Source organism: Anguilla rostrata, chromosome 3, assembly GCF_018555375.3.
Source record: "Anguilla rostrata isolate EN2019 chromosome 3, ASM1855537v3, whole genome shotgun sequence".
In the NCBI taxonomy this organism is placed as follows: Eukaryota; Metazoa; Chordata; class Actinopteri; order Anguilliformes; family Anguillidae; genus Anguilla; species Anguilla rostrata.
In genome coordinates this window covers 26,910,573-26,934,191 of record NC_057935.1, presented here as the reverse complement: position 1 = coordinate 26,934,191, position 23,619 = coordinate 26,910,573, and the positions used below count along the sequence as shown (strand labels likewise).

At 44.1% G+C, this 23,619-nt stretch overlaps 1 protein-coding gene across 2 annotated transcripts; it reads left to right on the top strand.

The window, feature by feature from the left end:
* Positions 1-1,383: 1,383 nt before the first annotated feature.
* tomm70a (translocase of outer mitochondrial membrane 70 homolog A (S. cerevisiae)) lies at positions 1,384-23,115 on the top strand. 2 transcript variants are annotated; one of them, XM_064327020.1, is made up of 13 exons: positions 1,384-1,469; positions 1,916-2,167; positions 9,685-9,858; positions 10,435-10,561; positions 10,986-11,095; positions 12,875-13,023; positions 13,588-13,795; positions 14,397-14,531; positions 15,011-15,118; positions 15,803-15,919; positions 18,945-19,042; positions 19,598-19,720; positions 20,106-23,115. In XM_064327020.1, the coding sequence occupies exons 2-13, from the start codon at positions 1,919-1,921 to the stop codon at positions 20,257-20,259; spliced, it is 1,752 nt and encodes a 583-aa protein (XP_064183090.1). In that variant the 5' UTR covers positions 1,384-1,469; positions 1,916-1,918; the 3' UTR covers positions 20,260-23,115. The 2 variants fall into 2 exon arrangements, with proteins under 2 accessions (XP_064183090.1, XP_064183089.1); XM_064327019.1 differs by having other exon boundaries at positions 1,391-1,469; positions 1,778-2,167.
* The last annotated feature ends 504 nt before the right edge of the window (positions 23,116-23,619 follow it).

Genomic DNA, 23,619 nt, shown 5'->3' with positions numbered 1-23,619 from the left:
CATGCCAGAGCCAGTTCCTGTGAACAAACGGTCAGTTCAGGTTGACCAGAAGATCTGGACATATGTGGAGGGTCAGCTGCATGTGTGACTACAAGTCAGTTGCTGGAAGCCTAAAGTTGATGTAAAGAAAATGTTTGTTTACTTGTGTTCTAATGAGTATGTTTTACAGCCAGGGTGCTCCCCATTGTAGTACTAGTAGCCTACAGAGTCCACTATATGCCATACAGATGTTTGGCAGACAACTAGCTGGCTCAACAGGATGAACCAGGCTACATGTTTTATGAGTTTCTATGAAAATGGTGAGGTTGACTATGAAGTCCATGACAATGTTCAGACAATCGTTCTTGGTCTGGGTCTTTAATGTGCCCCTCTTTGCTCTTAATGTGGTTTGGCAAAATGTTGTAATGTTATTACTCAAATTATATAAATCTCCCAGTGCTGTAAATGAGTTAAATTTAAAAAATGGCACATTAGTTACATGAAATGTAATAATCTCATTGAGTTGTATGAAATAGTCTGGGGTCAAGTCATTGGTGTTATATTGTGTCACTGGTGTTACTGCATGTTTGTTTCGGTGATGTGATATTAAAGGTGTAATTTTTGACTTTATAATAATTTTGTGTTTGTTAATTGTTGCTTTATTCATGAGTTGGAATTTTAAGGATAGTATCATTCAATTTTGAATTATTTTTGAGTTATTGTTGATATTACAGCAAAAACATGATGCGTAAATGAAAAAATGTCACACAATATAACTTTACACATACCTGATATAATAAATAAATAATAAAACATTTTTCTTTTAATTATTATCAACCTACTATGTCTTTGAGCATATGTGCAGATTGAATAAAGAAATAATATTCTGATGAGCTTTTAATGTTGTTTTTTGTATGAGTGACAATCAATGACAAAAAGACGGCACAAGCATTCTTTGAGTGAATGTATAAAAATAATTAAAATACATTAAGCTTTCATTTTTGTGGAATTGTTAAAGGTAGGAGGTTCATTAATATTGTACAATAAGTTTTGATTAAGTAAAATGAAATACATTTCAAGACATGTTGCAATTCTAAATGCCACCGTTTCTGTAGAATGACCCATTAATGATCTGACCATAGTGTTGGTATATCCTCACAAACGGAGTACACATTTTTAAGGTGGAGGCAATAACATGGGGAATCAGTGAAATACTGAGCATTGGACAGGTAATCAGAGAATAAATTACATTTTACCTATGAGACAGGTCTAGGACCAGGATTTGAATTCCTCCTCGCTGCTCTGCTCCCTCCAGTGCAATAGATGGTGGTGCACCATTAAAGTTGTCTTTCCAACGTCATGAAACCCAAGAAAGAAAACGCCGTTATGTACTTGCATAAAGAATACGCTAGATGGGGTTTTTGTCCTCAGTATTGGAAATGCAAACTGTTTCGTTTGGCTAACAAGCGTGCCATTTCATTCTGCTTGAGGTAACGTTAGTTAACTTACCTAACTCGTGACCAGACAATTACTTTTTCAAAATTCAAATTATGATAAACTTAACTCTACAGCAATCAAACTAACATGCTTGTGAAAAGGCAGTAAAATTGAATAGCTGCCAAAATATCAGCCCAAGACGAGCAGCTGGTACTATATAGCCAACATTTTGCTGCAATAAATCGCTAATTAGAAAAGTTCTAATAACAAAATACTAAATCTGTAATTTGTGAAAACGAACTAAAACCGCGGGTGAGTGGGTCGTAATGTAATTAATTTTTTTACACGAAAACATCATCAGGAAGTTCCTGCATTGCCCCGGTTGCAGTTGTGCTGTCGTCGCCAGTATCCCATGATAGCTAGCTTATTCCCTGACCTCGCCGTTTTCTGTGTCGGCGGTGAACTCGCTGGTGTACGTCCTCTGCTTGTTGCATGGTAGACGATGGCGGCCTCAAAGCCTGTCGAGCCGCAGTCAGGCAGCGGTCTTCCCCGTTGGCAGCTTGCGCTACTGGTGGGGACTCCTATTGTATTGGGGGTCGGAGCCATATATCTGTGGAACCGCAGCCGAACGAAAGAGAAGCAAAGCAAGCGCGATGGAGAGAGGAAAACGCCAGAAGGCAGCGCCAGTCCCGTCCAGGGCCAAACACAGCAAGACGGCGCGGCTAACCGAGCTGCCAGAGAGCAGGACATGGTGAGACATCCTGAAGTAACCTTTTTAACAATTTTTAATTTTTAATTACGCAATTTCGCTAACTAATGCCAATGTTCGTTTACCAAGGCTGTCTAGCCTGTTAAGCAGGAATGGAGATGGATAGCCAGCTTGCTAGCCCGTGAGCTAGCTAGCTACCTACCTGTAGTCTAATCATCCATGCTCGCGAATTTATACATTCAAGGACATGCCTATTGCTACTGCTGGAACACAGCAATCCATCGTTGGCTAGCAGGCAGCATGTCATGCATGTAGCGTTAGCCGGCTAAAGATTAACCTGTTTACCAGCTGTTTTGTCATTGGTTTAGACTAGCAACTTAACTGGCGCTAGTAAGCGTAGGTTGGTTAGCCATCTTAGATGGCTAGGTGGAGCTAGCAAGCTGCAGGGCTGTCTAGATTTTGACAGTCTTGTGCTTAATTAGCTAATGTTAGCCTGCTAATGCAAGATAACGTGCGGACTCGCAGGACATGTGTCTTGGAAAAAAAACGAAATATGCAGTATTCCAACGTTTCCCTAAATTCGTGACGTTACAGGTTACCACCTTTGTACTTTAGGCTAATCTAACTCAATAATGTGACATGCCCCCAATCAACTAGCTACGAATGAATTCCATTCCACATCTGCGAAATAACGATTCAAAAAAGTCAGTGTGTTAACTCGTTATTGTAATACAGCTAAGTAGTTAATTGCCAAGGTAAGGTGCAAAATAACGTGCGAGATAAGTGAAAGTACAACCTTGTGTACGCCCCGCACAATTCGTGAAATCATAATTATGATGCTAGCTGTTGCAAAACTCACAATCTAATTTAGCGAGCTACATATTTAATGTTTTCTATAATCCCATGTGTTGTGCACTCAATCGAACTCTGGATAATGTGTAATTTATTACTTGCTGTTCATTTAGTTGCTGTTTTGCCAGTAGGACCAAAGTTCATTGCCGAGAATGTTAGTTGTAAGAAGAAAACCGGTCTCACCCATTGATGTCTGACCCCCTTGGCAAAAATCGTGCCACCACTAAAACACTACTTAAATCGGCTGCTTACAAATGGGATTTTTTCATTGGTGGAGACGAACTTGGAAGTCGCGGTAATATCGGGGTCCTATCTGTCCTATCTACCGATACTAGCTTAAAATTAATTTTCATGTTTCGGGCCTACAAACTACGATTATTCCTGATTTTATGAAGCAAAATGGGTAGACCAGAGAAATGTAAAAATGTCATGCATAAAAAAGTAGCGGAATTATAGTAATCTGAACGGCTTGTTTAAAAAATAAAAAAAATTTTTACCAACCAAACCCACAGGCAGGGCTGTACAGAGACTTTGTTCTCTAATATGCTTAATAATGAAGTGCTGTAAGAACGTAAAACATATTGTCATACAAATAAAATTTGTTACATTTTTTATTAGTAAGGACTAAATCTGTATTCCTCTACTTCCATAGATGTGTATGTTAGTTTGCATCTGTGTTAGAATGTAACGAAGGAGGCATTGGACAGTATGGCCAGACAACTGTTGGTTATTATAACGGCCCTAGAACTGCATCCCGAAAAATAACTCTTCAGAGTGGTTTTGGGAGTAGTAGTAAATGCTGAGTCATATTTCTGGCTGGTGCTTGCACTTTGACTCTGTGACCTTGACCGAATATTCTGTGCACTGTGGTGCAGTGATTAACATCGAGACTCAACGGCACTGAATCTGGTAATGTGCAGCATTTTTATGGCTGAAATGAAATGTATCAAATTATTATGCATTTTAAATGTGTATTTTTTTGAAAATGTTCTTTTTTATTATTAAGAATATTAAAATAACAAGCACAAATCCGCAATAGCTGGGACCGCACACGCGCATGCATCCATGTGTGCATGCATCCATGCACACACTCTCACACAAGCTCGTGACCAACCTTTCCACAAAATCTTGTGCAAATCTGTGAATCCATTCGGGAGTTATGTGCCTTTTTGTGGTAGGCCACGCCCATCACCACGCCCCTCTTGGTCAATCGGCCTGATAGTTACTCAGCTCTACCTTCCATTCATGACCAACATCCATGCCAGATTTCAGCCTCCTGGTGCGACAACTGTGGCCACTACGGAGTGGGACACTTTTGTGGACCAACCGACAGACAGCTATAGAGCTGCGGTCGCAGCTAATAAATAATACAAATAAAATATTATATTATTAACATTATCTTCATTTTACATTGAACATTGACCATCAATATTATCAGTTAGTTTGTGACACATAAAACTAGCAGTATTGCTTCTTTATACCTGTCAGAGGTCCTCATGGGTGTTCCCTGTTGTGCTAGAAACTCTCTTGCTGGGGACATAAATAATTTTCACTGTTTCTGTGTTTAAAAATGCATTTATTGTTTGCTACAAATAAGAGCAAATGAGTGGAGGTCCAACAGTAGCCTGCCAACTAATTTGTGATTAAAAAAAAAAAAAAAAAAACCAGCGAATGAGTGGACATCTGTCTGAAAATGCTCTGGATCCGTGCATTGCGGATGAGAAAATGAGGAGCAAAAATGCCTGCGAACCTCTGGCTGCTCCTGCCATTGGCATGCTAACTTAGCCTCTGGTAGGCCGCTTGTGACTCGCTTAAAGCCTAATTCATACTTTGCGCGATGCTTGTGCTTCACTTAATTTTTTTTTTAACACGGAGGGGATAGAGGTCTCTAAATCACAGTATGTTTTCAGTGTGATATCAGATGGACCATAGAATTCTGTGAGATGGACTCTCTGATACCTCATATTAGTGAAGTCAGTTAGCAGCACCCTCTGTGTGTGCCTATCATTCAAAATAAGTCATGTCCATGTGTACTTTATCGGTGCTTTATTGGCGTGTTTTCCCCGATACAGATGCTTCTGTGGAAGGCCTGTATCAGCCGATTTTATCATCCGCCCGATATATATCTCTCTTGGTTACTCTCTGTCTCTGGCAGTGTTGTCAGCAGGCTCACAGCCTCATTGAAGGAGCGGTTATGTCAGTTTGTAAAGAGCTGCCAGCTGTGGCTTCCTGTACATAGATGTGTTGTGTGGTAGAGAGGCTTACTCTTCCACATGGACGGGAACATGCAGACGGACACCCGTCACCAGGGCTTACCGTCACGTTGTTGCCTAATCCATAGTGCCCTGTACGCTGATCTCTGGATCAGCCTCAACAGCCGACTTGGGCTTTCACGGCGGACAAACTGTCTCGGAGCAACAATGGGATTTAGTTTGAGGGGATGGGATTCACATCTTTAATAAATGTCTCCTGCATGCAGGGTTTTCCCTGCCATGAACAGGGTCTTTGGTGCTTCCCTATCATTGGTCCAGCGCTTGTGGTCGCACGTAGGGTCATCCCAAATTGTTAGCATTGAGCTATCCTAAATTGGCCCCTAATAACAGTCAAGGTCTAAAATTCTTGGCAAAATTACGGTTTATTTTGCAGGTATAAACCTGAATAATACAAAAATCTCTGAAAATAGAGAGAAGGCTGTTACGTTTTGTGATCTCCCTCTTTCCATGTTTGTTTGTGAGCACAAGTTGTTGCTTAAAGCAGCTATAGGATGAAGTGATGAAACCTATTACAGTGTATGGATGAAGCATGTTGGGTCTAATAATTCGTCTTTGCTGTCATCACACTGGTTAAAACTACCATCCAGCTAATGTTTTAGATAAAATAGGGCATGAGCTGCTCCATCATTTTTAGTTTTATCTATGGGTGTGAAGAAGGGAGTCTCAATGTTCTTGTGATATTAATGTCTCTCTACTTAAAATTTTTAGTGATGTTCATTTCTATCAATATTTTGTCACCAAACTGTGTTTTAGACAAAAAAGGCTTTACAGTTCAGCTGCCTGTGTCTGATTAGACAAAAATGACATTTCTGTACAAACAAGCTGTTGCAACTTCTAACTCAAAACGATAGAACATTTTTCTAGATGGAACGATAGAAGATTAAAATATTATAGCCATTGTTCATTGGCGTCATTGTTTCAAGAACACACCAGGATTTCACCTGCCTTTACTTTCCCGTGCCACATACAGTGCCCTCTATAATCTTTGTGACAAAAACATTTTTTCTCTGTACTCCACAATTTTAAATTTGTAATCAAACGATTCACATGTAGTTAAAGTGCAGATTCTCGGCTTTTTATTAAAGGGAGTTTTTTAATATGTTTTGATTTCACCGTGTAGAAATTACAACGTTTGATTACATAGCCCCCCCCATTTTCAAATGACTTCACGTATGTTTCTGATAAGTCAGGTGTGTTGAATTGCTCCCTTAGATCAGGTGTGAGAGCTTTCAGTGTGGAGTCTTGATCGTAGGCTTTTGATTGCCTTTGGAATCTGTTACATGAGGAGCAGTGCTGTGCAAAAGAAAGTCAAAGAAGCCATTATGAGGCTGAGTATTTCTTTAACTCAGAGACATAGGCCTAACCTTAGGCTTACCAAAATCAACAGTTTGGAACATCATTCAGAAGAAAGAGAGCAATATTGAGCTTGCTAATCGCATAGAGCCTGGGAGGCCAAGGAGGCCGTCTACAGTTGATGACCAAAGAATTCTGATCATAATAAAGAAACGCCCCCAAACACTTGTTTGACAGATCAGAAACACTCCTCAGGAGGCCGGCGTGGATGTGTCAGTGACTGGTTTTGCACGTGGCCGTGACGTGGCCGTGTCTGTCACGTGTGCGCGCGTGTTGCTGAGTTTATAACCCAGGGGCTGCAGGTTCAGTTCCGAGGCATGACACTTGTTGAAGCCTAGAGCCAGAAGCCTAGCAGCTGAGAAGCTGCTCAGTTATCCAGGTGTGTAGCAGGATACCTGTAAATACCCAACAATGTGGTTGGCGATTTGTAAATAAGAAATGGAAAGGGGAGTCGTGCTATTCCGGTTAATAGCCTGCTATGCAAATGAATAATATAATGGGAAGAAAACTGATGAGAAAGTAGAGGAAACAGGGTTCTCTGAAAAGCAGTTTTTGACTTGCATTAACATGACATGGGCAAAATTAGCTACCGGAAGCACACTAACAGCCACCATTGAATAATTGAAATCATTGAATTCAAATCACTGTAGTGTGTTTGCTAATGTTAGCGTCCGGGGCTTTCATTTACTATAAGATGCTGCTGTTTTCTGACATTATAGATCCTTGTTTTTTGATTTTGTCCAAAGTAGTTTGCTGTTAACATTTCTATTGATGGCATGCTTTGAGTGGAAAACACACCTGTATCTTGTAGGGGAAACTTACAGAAAAGTGTCATTTACTAACTTAACTAGATCTTCACGACGCATTATGTGGTTCCCTCTGAGCTGTTAAATGCCTTGTTCTCTTCCCTTTTATGGTCATAGTGTGCTGATGGATCAGTATGCTCTGATACCTTGTTCTTACTTACCGTTCCACAGTGTAGGCTGTTTAAAGCTGATTTCTGTGATGCAACTGTAGAAAGCCTAGGAAGAACATTCAGATTTGTTTTAAAGGAAGAGTCGGCACACAAGATTTTCAATAATGAAATTGCGCTCACTGGTTTACTTTTTTGTTTTTAATAATTGTTAAATAATGAAAGCTACATTCAAAACTTTTTTGTTGGTCTGTTGCTTCAAAGCAAATTATTGAAAGAATTTCCAGTATATGAGGACGAGGCAGACAGGAGCACTGCTGGAGTGGGTGTGGCAGTATGACGGGGGTGTCGACGCTGCTCTTTGGAATGGGTCTGCTCAAATTGTTAATTTTGAAAAATATCACCAAGGTATTCTTTTTTCAAAAACTTGTAAATCCATCCATGGAAGGGATTTTTAAAAAAGAGTCATATTGGCATATTTTGGCTTACTTGGACATGGTCAGCTCACTAGCCTCCATCAGGATGAAATGGCACATGACACATTGGTTAAATGTTTTAAAGCTCCCTCAGCATGTTGCATTAATAAACACATGTTTAACTGAAATTTTTGTTCATGGGAGGAGTGCTAATTTGGAGTGGTGGCATTTTTTTCAAGATTATTACTGGAATTAGATTTTCTAAACCAATGAGCACTTATTTCCGTCTGCAGCATGGAGTTGTTTGCAGTCCAGCTCGGGTGCAGTCCAGTTCAGATCATTACCTGGGAATCTGAGTTATTCTGAGTCTAGTGTTCAGTATGAGCTGAGAGACACAGTGGGAACATTATGGGCTGGTTGTCACGGATGACGGGTAACCTGGCTCTGGCGATCGATGCCGTTTTCTCTTGTAATTTGTTCTGAAGACGTCAGACTCGCTCAGCCGCGGGGAGTTTGGGCTGTGCGTGTGCTTCCTCCTGCTCTCGTTGGATACGGTGAAAGTCTTGGTGTTAAAGTATGCAAGCTGGTGATCGTTCGAAATGTAACTGAGTGCTTTGTTTCCTGTCGTCAGAATGGTAAACTGGGGTTCTGGCATAAGTGCTTGATGCGCCTGGCAGTAATCTGTGACGTCATAGGGAAAAATCACACTTTTGTGTCAGCTTAAAAAGCACTCTGCTGTGAATCCTAGCAAGGTTTTGTGTTTGTGAGCATAATTCTCCCTGATGGACTTCTGTGGCCTGCTCTCTGAACTGGCATGCTTAATAAATGAAGAAATCTTTTAATGTACAGAAGAAGCCTTAGTTAAGCCATGCAATGCATCTGCCCCTATTACATAATAACAGCAATATAAAAGCAAATGGCTGAAATACCAGTTTTATTTTTAATTATGGTAACATTTTCCACTTTTTTCCCCTAAATGCTCTTACGACCAGTTTGCTGTTTGGCCTCTCTTCACAGGAGCTTGTGGTTCATATTCAGGGATCAAAAGTAATGCTGTTAGTACAGGAAGAATGTTTAAGCCTATTGCTTGCATGAATCTTTTGGATGATATAAAAATTGCATCACACCATGACTAAGACATGCAAAATTTGATTTCCAGGAAGAGATAAGTGTTATTGTGATTGTGAAGTTTAATCTCTTGCACGAATCATCCACAATTTTGTGGTGGTCATACCTCTTTAATGATGTTGTTGACTGTTATTCCTTCTCTTGGGGACTCCTCAGTTTATGCAAGAAATTTAGCTGTGAACAGTGAATATTCTTTTTCAAGCTTCTTTACGACCCCCGCCCCCTCCCTGTGCAAATTTATAGCTGACAAAGAAATTACTGTTACTAAAAAAATGGCATTTATAAAAAATAAATTTGCTGATGCATTTTAGCTGCTACTTTAATTTGTGGAAAGTAGGGGGAAATTTCAAGTATGCCTATGCTTGGTTACACCACTTGTGGTGGAAAAACATAATTTTTTTAGAGAGAAATTAATTGTGTGGTGGAACCAGTTTATTTGTCATTTCCTTTTAACTTACACCATATTAAACAGTTGAATATGTATTTTTGGCAGTTAATTTCAATGCTGCGTCTCGGGCAGCGGTCCAGCTGCGTTTTGGGTGTGACGTCCCCACTCTCTTTTGGCTGCGTTAGCATTGACCGCCTGCTGCTTCCCCCCCCCTCCCTCCCCCCCCCCTTCTACAGAGCCCACTGGACCGGGCCCAGGGTGCCAAGAACAAGGGCAACAAGTACTTCAAGGCCAGCAAGTACGAGCAGGCCATCCAGTGCTACACGGAGGCCATCAGCCTCTGCCCCAAAGAGCAGAAGGGAGACCTGTCCACCTTCTACCAGAACCGGGCCGCCGCCTACGAGCAGCAGGTAGGACCAGTACCCCCCCGAAACACGGGCCGCCATGATCTGTTTACGGTCCCTTAAAAGTCTACTTAGCAATGCTTTATTTTCTGCATTTGAGGGGGTGGGAGAGCTCACGGTGGTCACCATGCGAAAAGGTTTGTCTCTGCTCAGGTGTAGCCTACGCCTCAGTCTGAGACCTTGAATTTTAGGTAGGCGAAAAACCCTGGCTGTGTCAATGAGCAGGGCTTGCTAGCAACTGGTCGGGCAGTGTAAATAACCAGTGTTAAGGGATTACAGTTCTCCCAGCTGTGTGTGTGTATGTGTGTTTATCTGTGTGTGTGTGTGTGCGCGTGTGTGTGTCTGTGTGTGTGCGTGTATGTGTCTGTGTGTGTGCGTGTATGTGTCTGTGTGTGAGCGTGTATGTGTCTGTGTGTGAGCCTGACAGTGCGCGCGTGTGCACCTCCGGGCTGTGTGTGTGTGTGTGCCTGACAGTGCGCGTGTGTGTACCTCCTGGCTGTGTGCGCTCTCGCGTGCGCGTACATGCGCGTCTCAGTGTACGAGCGCTCGCTGATTGTGCGCTGATTGCGCGGCGTGTTGCAGATGAAGTGGGCGGAGGTGGTGGAGGACTGCACTCGGGCGGTGGAGTTGAACCCGCGATACGTCAAAGCCCTGTTCCGCCGGGCCAAAGCGCAGGAGAGGCTGGACAAGAAGAAGGAATGCCTAGAAGGTGGGGGTCCAAACCGGATGAAGTTGCGTCTATATTTTCACCATCATATCGAGAGCGTTGTTAGTACACTCATGTTTTAAAATGTTAAATGCCTCTGGGTCAAAGCAGCCTTACTCAGGGTAATATGCATAGCTTGGATATCCCCTTTTATTAGTTTCATGCAGCTTGACGTTTACCCAAGCAGCTCACTGTATGTAGGATAGAACAGTAGCACTCCAGCTGGGACCTGTTCTGGTTTGGTCTGCTGGAAGTGACGAGGATGTAAGAGAGGGATGCAGCTGCACACTGACACTTTCTCGCTCTCAGGCATGCGCGCCCACACACACACAGGCACGTGCCCACGCACACACATGCACACGCACGCGCGCACACACACACACACGCGCGTTCACGTATTCACCTCCGTCTCTTTCCCCCTCTCCAGACGTCACAGCGGTGTGCATCCTGGAGGCCTTCCAGAACCAGCAGAGCATGCTGCTGGCCGACAAGGTGCTGAAGCAGCTGGGGAAGGAGAAAGCCAAAGAGAAGTACAAGGTGAGGAGCGCGGCGTGTCGCGGCCGGCGGTGGTGGAGCCCCGTTTTGAGACTGTGGGGGTGGGGGTGGGGGCGGGGCGGGGGCGAGGGGGCACCGGCTCTGTGCTCCCAGTGAGCCAGCAAGGCGCAAAACACAACAGGCCCATTTATGCTTTATCGCACAGGACTTGTGAAAAAGTGTCGCTCGACAAATATTAAGGCAGCGGCACTCAACCCCAGGTCCTGCGGGTTGCAGCAGCTGCGTGCGTTCCCTTCAGCCTTGTAGCAGACGGCCAGATTTCAGTGGTTACTTTACCTCTTCGGGTCAGGAAGTTCATTCGCGAAAATCTGGCGGTGTCGCGCGTGGTTTAAGCGAATACCTGCAGCCTGCAGGACCTGGGGTCGAGCAGCCCCGATTTAGGATGCTGGGCGACGTGTGGCTTTCACACTTCGGCTGACGGTGCGTGTCCACTGCGGCGTCAGACATCGCGCGTCGACGCGTCGCTTCACGTCGCCTGGCTGCTTGGGGGCGTGTCAAAAACAACATGTGGCGGCCGCTGGTGGGCGTTACGAAGTCTTGCTGAAAATGTGTTCCCGTCATGCAACGCGTGTAAATATAGGAGCGTCACAATATACTCTGTCTAATAAGCTTGCAAAGCAGTGGAATAACCAGAATAAAATTAACATTACTCTCCAAGTATAACTGACTTTTAAAAAAAAATTTTATTAAGTTTTTGGGTTAGGGCTAGCGGAGTTAGTACCATGTTAACAAGCTAGCTATCTATCGTATGTCAAACCGGATAATTCGCCGCCGATTTTAAATCCAGGTGACATCCCAATATATTACAAACCCGCCATGGACCGCAACAAGAAGCTAGTAATAGCTGCTCTCTACCTCGTGTAACACTGGGAATGCAGCTACAGAAATTATCGGTTTTTCCTCCATCCTCAAAATGCGCGGAACTTTTTTTAACAAACAAAATTTTGCCTAGCCGGCTGAAGAAGCAACAGCGCAGCCTTCACCTGATTGGCTCAATGGAACGCGCTCGACGGATTCATTTGCAATGAAGTTGAGCTCCGCTCAACTTTTTCGTCGCGCTGCTACCCGTCGCTTCAGCGCGCCGCTACCAGAATGCATTGCGGGGCCGATTGACGGTTGTCCCATAGGAAACGAATGGGAGGCGTCAAACCGCGCTGCTTTCGACGCTGCAGTGGACATGCACCGTAAGGCCCGTGGGGAGGGTTCTGCCCAGTAAATGGTGACACGAAAAGTGCTGAGCACAAAATGCAGATCTGAATGCGGATCTGAAGGGCCAGGGCCATATTTTAACCCATTAGTGTAAACTATGTTAGTCCTGTTTATCCTGCTTCGAAGCTTTCTGTGTGGGTGGCTTTTGCTGTTAAAAACCTAATAGGGATGTCTGCAATTATTTCCATATCTGCTTTGTTACTCATCCGTACTGTAATTTCTCTGTCAGGCACTCTTTTATTGACTTTTGCTGCGGACTGTTTTGTTTACAGTAAAATTTTGTCCTTGTATAGTTGTTGCTAGTGATGTCCTTAGGAAGTGAATGGTTCTTACCTCCTCTCACCTCCCACCTCCTCTCATCATATACACACGTTCTGTCCCTCCCCCTTTATATTGCTCTCACTCTCCCTTCCCCTCTTCCTTCTCTCTATGCTTGCCCTGTTTTTTACTTTTTTTTGGTCTCCCTCTGCCCTTTTCTTGTCAATCCCCCCCCCCTTTTCCCCTCTCCCTTTTTCTTCTCTCTCTCTTTCCTTCTCCCTTCTTTCTCTGCAGAACCGTGAGCCTCTGATGCCCTCCCCGCAGTTCATAAAGTCTTACTTTAGCTCCTTCACCGATGACATCATCTCCCAGCCCCTGCAGAAGGGAGAGAAGAATGACGAGGACAAAGACAAAGAGGGGGAGGCGGCGGAGGTCACGGAGAGGTCAGCCGCTCGCCGCTCTTTCCAGCGCTTTCGCTGCTCTTGTTTCACGAAGCCCCATAGAAGGCTTCGCACCGCAAAGGATGATGGGTGACACAAAGTGCAGACGTGCGTCACAACATAGCTCACAAGGCCATGGCCAGAGGCAGACCACACAGGGAAACTACAGGGGACATATTTAGTTCAACAGAAACGTTCAAACTGAAGGGAAAAACACGAGCTGTGGAAGTCTGTAGGCTCAGTTGTGTATTCATATGCAGGGGTGAGTGAAAAGTATCACGGCAAATGTTGTAGCACGCAAGAACTTTTGAGTAAACCAACATGCCGAGAGAGAGAGAGGGCAAGCAAGCAAACACTGCACACTAGAATGGGAGAAAGAGAGTTAAACATGGCACAACACTCAACTGCAGACTGCTCTTCCCAGCTCTGCCCACCAGTCTCCTTTTCAGGAGCACAGGAGCGCCCTACAGAAGCAGGCGAGCGGAGCAGGAGAGCCCTCGCGCAGGGCAGCGTGTCTGAGTGTCAGTATTCCCCATGGTCATCTCTCCCCTCCCCTCCCCTCCCCAGCTCTGGCTACCTGAAGGCCAAGCAGTACATGGAGGAGGAGAACTACGACAAGATCATCAGCGAGTGCACCAAGGAGGTGGAGTCCCGGGGGAAGCACATGGCCGAGGCCCTCCTCCTGCGCGCCACCTTCTACCTGCTGATCGGCAACGCCGCCGCCGCCCAGCCCGACCTGGACCAGGTCATCAACATGGAGAGCGCCAACGTCAAGGTAACCGGGCTGCTGCTCAGCCCTGTCAGTTATCTCTGCTCAGTTAGTACGTTTCTCCCTGTGGCCACTTTTACACGAAAAACGCTGCCGTGCTGTTTGTTCTTTGCAGCTGGGGGTCTTAAACTCCTGTCCTGAAGGGCTGCAGTGCCTGCAGGTCGTTCGGTTTCTTTTCAAACCCTTTTGGTCAGCGACTGATTTAGGCCTTGTATTGGACTACTTGGCCAGTCAGAGACTTAAATGACGCTTAATTGGTGAAGATCACAGAAAATCCACCAGCCCTCCAGGAGTTTAAGATTCCAGCTACTTTGGAGTTACTTGAAGTGTATTATCTTGCTTTAGACTACAAACTCACCAGTGCTCATGTGTCAGCCATTGTACATCTAGAAAATCATCATATACCTCCAGAAATATCTCTGATATTTGTTATCACAAGTGAAAGCCATCAGGACTAGTCAAGAACATAAAACTAAATCTTAAATATTATCAACAAATGCCAGAAAGTGACCTATCCTTTTAAAGACCGCGTGCTAGACGCGCAGGAAGTGCTGTGAATGAGAGGAAGTGAGCGCGTGTCTGACCGCCCTGCGCCCTTCCTCCGCAGCTGCGCGCCAACGCGCTGATTAAGCGCGGCAGCATGTACATGCAGCAGCAGCAGCCGCATCTCTCCACGCAGGACTTCAACATGGCCGCCGAGATCGACACGCAGAACGCCGACGTCTACCACCACCGCGGCCAGGTACGGCCCCGCTCCCCCGCGCTCGCTTCACAGCCGTCGGCACTTCGCTCGTTTGCTGTCCCGATGTCCGAAAAATTATAAATCATCAGCAAGGACTATTCTGAATTGCATTCACAGCATCTTTTGAGGAGAACAAGAATCGATTTATGCCTGAATCTGTTCAAAAGGTTGGCCAAGGGCCCAAATGCGGCTTGTTCTAGACATATATTTTTGCCCCATTGAGACAAAAGAAGTACACTATTCAGAAGTCCGGGTCGCACAATTTACACATCTCCCACTATTGGCAGAATCAGTAATGGGTATACATGGCATAGTTATCATACAGGGCTGCATTTTACATCCAGATGCTCACCACACGGATGCACACAGACAGAGACACGCACACGCACACGCACACACACACACACACACACACACACACACACGCGGATGGACAGGCAGCCATGTGGAAAGCGTAACCGCGAGGGTTGTCCCTTTAGCTGAAGATCCTGCTGGACCAGGTGGAGGAGGCCGTCGGGGACTTTGACGAGTGCATCCGCCTGAGGCCCGACTCTGCACTGGCCCAGGCACAGAAGTGCTTCGCTCTGGTGAGTGACCACCAGGGGGCACCACTGCTTCTTCCCCATCTCTGCGTAACACTGTTTCAGCTGCCCTCACAGGTAGTGGTTTCGGGAAGAAGGACAGTTAGCCGTTGGTCACTGGCTTGTTTGAACTGGTCAGTGGTTTCCAGCTGGACAAAGAGGCATTGGGGTCAATTCCATTTCATTATATTACACTACTTCTGTTTACCAGCTGCTCTTATGCAGAGGGACTTGTAGAATTTTTGCAGTTTGACATGTACAACTTGGGTTAAGTACCATGTTAAGTGCTACAATGGCAGTGTCCTGCCTGGGGTTCAAACCAGCAACCTCTGGATTAGAAGCCAAAGCATGTTTTTTTATTTTTTTTTTTATTTATTTATTTTTTTAAAAATATTTTAAAACCCATTAGTTATCTGTACCAGGAACAAGATCACTTTCCATTCAGTAAATTTGAGAAATGAGGTCAATTCGTGTTAAATAATTTTTTTAAATTCATGAATTAAACTTCAATTCATTTGCTGTATTGGCTGATTTGAAATTGAGTTTTTCCCAATGCTGGGGTAGAGAGTAGAGGAGGGCAGTTATAAACTGTTGTAATGCTGGGATAGAGAGTAGAGGAGGGCAGTTATAAACTTGTAATAACCACGTTTTTAACACGTGCTGACGGTCTGTCGCTGCTCTGCGTTTCAGTACCGCCAGGCGTACACGGGGAGCAACCCCTCCCAGGTGCAGACGGCCATGGACGGCTTCGAAGACGTGATCAGGAGGTTCCCCAAGTGCGCCGAGGGCTACGCGCTCTACGCGCAGGTACGCGCTTCCCCTCGCGGCTCCCCGCCTGCACCCGCACCCGCACCCACACCCGCACCCGCACCCGCACCCAGGCCAGGGCCGCTACGGGACTTCAGCCGTTTGATAAACCTGACTGTTACGGCTAGCCACAGGCAAACCACAACATAAAATGGAGTCGAACAAGAGATTCAACAATAATGATTTAATCCAGAATTAATAGACAAGTTTCACAATGCACTTGAAGATAAATACAAGTATCCACGTATCACCCAGAGACTGTAAAAAAATATGGACAAAGCTACTGTGACGTCACCCATTGACTCTCCGTGGGTCTCCGAAAATACGTTTTGAAGCTCAATGGCGGGCGCGGCCATTTTGGAGTTGGAGCCAAAACCACAGAGTTTAAAAGCCGCTCTGTGATTTTTACAATTTGATTGACAGTCCGGTGCGGAAAAGCCCATCAACCTGAACGAGGCTAGCTGACTGTCTGCCGTTATGTTTTAAAATATATTATCAGATGTTTACGGAGTTTAATTTCCATCCGTGACTGTACTGTCATGTAATCACGTTATATGTATGACATTAAAAATACAATTAGGCTATGTTCAGTTATCTTCAATTCATGTTTCTCAGCAAAACGAATATGCTTAACTAGCATATCAGCTTGCCAGTGAGCTAGGTAGGCTATCCGTGGTTAGCTCACGCATTAGCAATATGAACCACAGGGGAAGAACATTGACTACACTGATGGTCAATCAATCGGAGATGTGTAGGCTACTGGTGATTTGACTAGGCTAATTTTCGTATAACTGTCTGGTAGATCTGCTGTTAACCGAGCAAGTTATCGTCGTAGGTTTTCGCCAGTCAGTTAATGAGCCAGTAACTGCTACTACTAGCTACTCCATCGCCGTTTGTGGTGTTCACTTGCTGGGTGACGCTAGCTGACCGATCGTTCGCAAATCACTTTCTACCGAATAAAAATTAACACTGTCAGCGGTTATTAACAAATCTACCAAGTATTTTAATAACTGATCTGCAGGCGTGTAAATATGACAACGCACTTTGTACAGCAAGTTTTCCACCTGGTGCATGAAGACAAAAATAATGTAGCCTACGTTGAATTTCTAATTATTATTAGGCTATCGTTTTTTCTTGTAAATCATCAAAACCAATGGAGAAAAGCCAATATACGCAAGGAGCCCCCAGAACCGATTCTGAGAACCACTGTCTTAAATGCCTAGCTTGTCGGTCTCTTAAATGCTAAAAACATATTCCTTTCTAAATGCCAAGATGGTTAATTTCGTTAAATTCTGTGTGTGTGATTTCAGCAAATGAACCTTGAGACTCTTAATTCGCTTCGTGAAACTGAAAGTGTTTATCCCAAAATCGGGATTATAGTAGCTTTGTCACATGCTTGAAGCATGGCCCAGGTAGACATTTACGGAATGTACACGACTGACAAGCCGCCAAACACGTCTGACAGATTGAATGTTTGCCGGTTAAGGTTAGCTAGCTAGTCAAATGGCTTGGTAGCCGAAGTTGCGAACTGTTTTAGCATAGGCTACTACTGGACTACCAAATATAGCAAGCTGATTACGCTTTCTGCCAACTAATTATTTGGTTAAGTAGGCTAAAGGAAATAGTAAAAATGACTCGGCTACCGAAAAACTTAAGAGGAGGATTATTTTATGGTCGTCTAGTGCAGCTGTAAATAGCACACGCCATAATTAAATCACCACGAAATGGGATGCTTGCATTTTCAGACTTAGCACAGGCGGACCGTAGCCGGCGCCGCAATGTCAAGGCCAAGAGACGCCACCGCCCACCCCAGTGACCATAGACTGTAGCCCCTACTATAGCTCAGTCCTCCGCAGTAATCCGGAAGTGACGCAAGCTGTACCTCATTGGTCCAGAACAAATATTGGCACTGTGCCCAAATGACGCAATAAATCATGAAATCGACCCATGGACAGTCATAAGACCAATAAAATACACCTATTATGACTATTTGTTCTTGTGAGAAAAAATTATTGACTTTGTATTTTGATCGCATTTGTACCGTAGACTTACATGGAAACCGGATATGAAAACACCTATACTGGAGCCATCCGTAGTGGCGCTAGTGAGCAACCAGGAACTACAACACCAGGAAATGAGCTTCAAAAACGAAGTCTGGTTTTGGCCGCTTGGTATCACCACGTAGCAGTACAACAATGAATGAATTAGTACAATGGTAATAAAGACTAGGTAGCAATCAAATGGGGTGATCCTCCAGGCCTGTCTGTGTAGAGGACTCCAGAAGGATCACAGGGCTGTAGTATATATACTAGAGTCTATCAGGTGCAGTCTATTTGGAACAGGTGTAGCTCATCCCACTGCCAATCACCAATTAAGCAATCTAAGAGCAGAGAGAGCGAAACATATGGTGACATTTTTCTGAGATAAAACTTGTAACTGAAAATGTGATTCTATTTTCTAAAGGAAAGGTTCACAGATACAGATGGGATCACACTGCAGAATGTGCCACACAGTCTCCCCGTTTATTAACATTCACGTTCTGTAGTACAAAGATAGGGGCGCCCTCTCCTGTTGGCGTCTGTTCTATGAATATGGAGTTTTATCCTTAGATTTATGATACTTTGCGAGCAGCGCTTTCAATTTGGAAAAAGTGATGCTGTCAGAACGATGCGAACCGACTGAATGTTTAAAACTGCGGCATGCTGGGAACCCAGAACATACCTATCCTCATACCAATCCTTACATTCGGGTTTCACTGCCAGATTGAGTCAAATTGGCAGGTCATTGAGAGATAAAATGCTAAGCTCTGTAAACCCATTCAGCCGCTGGAATGCAGCTGCGCTCCATTTGATTCCAGCTCTGACGGAGCGTGGCTTTATTGGAGCAATCGAATTAGCCGACCGACCGACCGAAATCTCTGTTCTACCGCAGTAGTGACTGTGAACATAAATGCTAATTTTACTCCTGTGCTAGCGTAGCTCTGCCGTGCGTTTCTGACGCTGTTCGCGGTGTGTGTGCCTGGCAGGCCCTGACTGACCAGCAGCAGTTCGGGAAGGCTGACGAGATGTACGACAAGTGCATCGAGCTGGAGCCAGACAACGCCACCACATACGTGCACAAAGGGTCAGTTTGCCGCTGGCGCCGCTGCCTTTCCACACTTTCGCTCTCCCTTTCTGTACTGTTCCAGTCCCAGTTGCATCCCCTGTATTGTAACAGCTGTTGGCTGTTTTGTGTTAATTGGACTCTTTAAAATGTCTAAGGGATGTCTTACCCCTGTGGTGTTGAAACTATTCCTGGAAGGCAGCAGTTTCTGCAGGTTTTTGATTTGTTTCAGCACACAGGTGATTCGTTTTTAGTGACTGGTTGGCTGAAGAGAACATTCACCTTCTTTTCAAAACCAAAATTGGCTGCTGATTTGAAGGAAAACTCAGGACTGGAGTTTGACACCCATTGGTTTACGGTTATGAAACATTATGCTAGTTAAACCATGTCGTGAAGAATAAATGCACCATGTTCACATCCTAGGATTTCTAATTAATCAGGTCAATTAGTATTTTCATTAGTTGTAAATTGTAATGATGAATGATTCCTTTATTTGATTAAATTAGAAACTGACTTGTATGTGTGTCTGTGCCTGTATGTGTGCATGTGTGTGCATCTGTGTCTCTCTCTCTCCAGTCTCCTGCAGCTCCAGTGGAAACAGGATCTGGACATGGGTCTGGAGCTCATCAGCAAGGCCATAGAGATCGACAACAAGTGCGACTTCGCCTACGAAACTATGGGAACCATTGAAGTCCAAAGGTGAGCCTTAGTTCTCCTTCAGTACTGGCCAGAGGTATGAAAACCAACCACTTGTGACAATACTGCATACGTCACACCTTCCTCTTTGCATCTGTGTTATTTGTATTTACATTTCACTGAAGCCACTTGACTCTTTCTCAGCAGACATTTACAAACAAAACAAAAAAAAAAAAAAAAAAAGCAATGCATTTATGTTTTACTGATGTAATTCAGGTATAGCGCCTTGCTCAAAGGGAGAACGAGTCAAGTGTCCCACCTGGGAATTGAACATGCAACCCACGAGTTACAAACCCGGTTCCCTACCTGCTATACCACACTGCCACCTGATCATGCAGCTCTAACAAATGCCTGCTGCTCTCTTCCTATGCCTCCCCCACCCTTACAGAGGCAACCTGGACAAGGCCATTGACATGTTCAACAAGGCCATAAACCTGGCCAAGTCTGAGATGGAGATGGCCCACCTGTACTCGCTGTGCGATGCAGCCTACGCCCAGACTGAGGTGGCCAAGAAGTACGGACTGAAGCCTCCGACGCTGTAACTATCTGCACCGCCCCCGCCCCGCCATCTCCTCGCGTCGCGCCACCCTTCTACCCCGCCTGGCCAGCCCTGCCCTGCCCCGCCCCGCCCCGCCCTCAGCTCAACCTGGGTTTTCCATATGTTCTGTCATGTTCCATTTCATTTTGTAACACGTTGACTAACAATAAAAGAGAAACAGTTCTGCGATCATTGAATTATGTTCTACATAATTGTAATGTGAAAATGACTTTTTTTTTTTGTGTTCCTGTAAAGTGTTGGACTGTTTGACAAGGAAATTAATCTGTCCTTCAAGGTCATAATGTAACGTGGAAGCAAAACAAGCATGTGTCTACATAACACACTTCTGCCACCAAGGACTTTTAAACCTCCAGGTGGTGTCCCACGATTCCTGTTGAAATGCCACACTACAGTATGACAACCATATCAAACTAATGTGATTGGCTGAGTGATTTGTTGTCGAAGGAGCTCACGTTCTAGAGTTGTGAGTCAAGAGCAACGCACTCTTCTCTATCACACCAGTCCAAAATCTTCTGGTTTACAAGCAATAGAATTTATCTGAAGCTCCACTGGCATATATTGGCTTGTGTGCATGAAACGCCTCTTGTGGTTGTAAACCTGACATTGCTCTCAACTTTATATATCTTTATGAGACAGACAAATTTAGTGCCACTTATCTAGAAGGCTCCCCATGGGAAGGCATTGTAGTTGCTCCTTTAAATTGTAAAAAAAAAAAAAAATACAAACCCACACTAATGATCGGCAAATATCTTGGTATTAGATTAGAGCATGGCTGCCCAACTCTGTTCCTGGAGGTCTACCATCCTGTGGGTTTTCATTTCCACCCTAATTTGGCACACCTGATCCTACTAATTGGCAGCTCAACAACGAGGTCCCCAGCTGTTGAATGAAGTGTGCTTTGGTAGGGTTGAGGTGCGAACCTATAGAACGGTAGATCTCCAGGAACAGGGTTGGGCAGCCCTGGATTAGAGCCACAGCAAGGAAGCTTTTTTTTTTTTTTCTTTCTTCAAATTCAGTGGCTGAATGAGTGAGGAAATGAGCCGACAATCTTAAAGCGCTGACGTGCCACGTGAAGGGTGTGCACGAAACGGATTCACCGAGCACTGAGGTGCACAGGGGCAAAGGGGGCCCTCCCCTGGCAATGAACCTGAACCTCCCTTCCACGTCCTTAATGGATCCACTGCACTCACAGCAGAGTGCAAGCGGTCACAGTTCAGTTTCATTGCCATCGTTATTTCTGTCGAAAGTGATCTCAACTGTGCTGTGAGGCCACCCGCACCCTTGGTCTTGATATGCCTCATGCAAGGATGCAGGCTGTGTAAGACTGTAGTGAAAAGGCGTGCAATTCAGTGTGCCAGTGTGTTTGTACTGCTTTGGAGTGTGGAGATGTCTGGGATTAAAGGGGTGACACTGGATTTGGGTCGTACGATGTTATTTGTTTTCTTTTTATATTTTGTATAGCGTGTGCGGGATTCATATTTTTTGAATGAATGTTGATATAATTCTGGTGTTGTAATAGTGCTTTCTGCTCATCCAGCTGTTCTGTTATGGATGGGCTTCAGTGAAATGTCCTTCCTGAATTAATTCTATAAATCTGTTTTTTTCCCACTGATGGTTTTCTTTTTCTTTACTGTTTGAGGAATGTCTGGCGAGGTTTTCTTTTTTTAAACACCCGTATTTCATAATTTTGGAAAACTGCTTTCTCTATGCCAAATTACCAGTGGTGGTTTAAATACAACTATGCATTCAACTTTTATTTTCTTTCTTTTCTTTTTTTTTTTTTTTTTTTGGAAGCCCTGAAAATACGCTCACACCCACACATCTTACGCATTGTTCTCGCCCCCGTCCTCCCTTGGTCATGCTTAACCAAATCGCTCTCAAATTAAATTTTGCATTATTTAATTAAATGTCACTAGTTTGAAGAATCACACGACGTCTGAAGCCATGTTCTTTTTTACGGCAGAAATAAATGCCCTGGACAGTGGCAGATAGAAGATATTAGCATTCTGTGAGCTGCCGGTGTTCTGTTTGTTGTTCTCCAAATGACCGGGCTGATTTGATCACACACTTCATTTAAGACCGCTCTACATTTAGTGTACAGTAGCCCATGATGTAACCATCACTGCAGTTTTAAAACTGACATTTGCTTCTTTTCAATGTGCTTCAGTGCAAAAGCCTTAAGTTTTAGTGGGGAATTGACTTTAGAGGTAGCAGTCAGGATGTCAGCTTGCAATACTTGAGCAACTGGTTTTGTCATTTGGTATGGGGATGCAAACTGATTTAGGTGTGTATTCGTTTTGCCAGCCTGTTCTAATTTTGTTACAGGGTTCCTTTGCATATATATATGGGTTTTTGTTCAGTTTCAAAAGTCTTGATAGAATACCAAATTTTTGCTAATATACCCATTGGATCAGTGAAAGGGACTATAAAAATTATATATGTTAAAAGTACACTTCCGTATCTGTTGATTCCAGCTGAGTTTTTAAGGTAGAGGTGTGAGATTGCTGTCACTTAGAGAAATGTCAAGTTCCTACAGCAGCATGACTCTTTGTTTCACTAATTTGATGTCAAAACTCAAACGACATTTATAAATATGGTATCCTAAACCCATCAAGCCAGAATATGCCCTGTGCTGTTGGTACAGTGATTGTTGTGTAAATTGTCTGTGTGACTATCACACAGCAAACTCTTGGCTGCATCATGTGTGTGGGCATCTGCCTGATCAGCCAGGGGGAGTGGAGATATATAATATCATCCTGTCTGTTATGTTTTTTACAGAATTGTATCAACAGATAACATGTTGGAACCTGAAATAAAGTACATTAATGAATTTGTTCTACATTTGCAAAGGGAAATCTGTTCTTTCGTGGCTCTGAAATGCATTCTCTAGTCTTCCATTTCGTGCTTATAATTCTAATTAAATGCATGTCAGTTAAGCATCTGCCACTGTGTTCATGGGCGTGCAGACACACACCCACTGCCGTGCACAGTGGAAAAGCATGATGACTGCTGTGAAGTTGCAGAGAGGATTTATTTTCTAGTTTGAAACATAATGGTCCAATCTGCAGATGAAGAATGCATGCACTGGTTCCTAGTCATATGTAGGCCTACCTTCTCATCTTGGATGAAAGACTGACTTTCTGTCAACTACACTGAGAAATTCTGGATTTTCCTTTTTTGTAAATTGATTGCAACCATGTAAATTTACAAAATAAAACTATGTCAAACCTGTGTGCAAATCTACGTGGTGGCTTTGTCATTTTATGCATGTAGGGAATGTAGGTGAGGTGCTTCACTGATGCCAAAAGTAAACTGATGCCAGCGCGTTGGTTTCTTTTGTTTT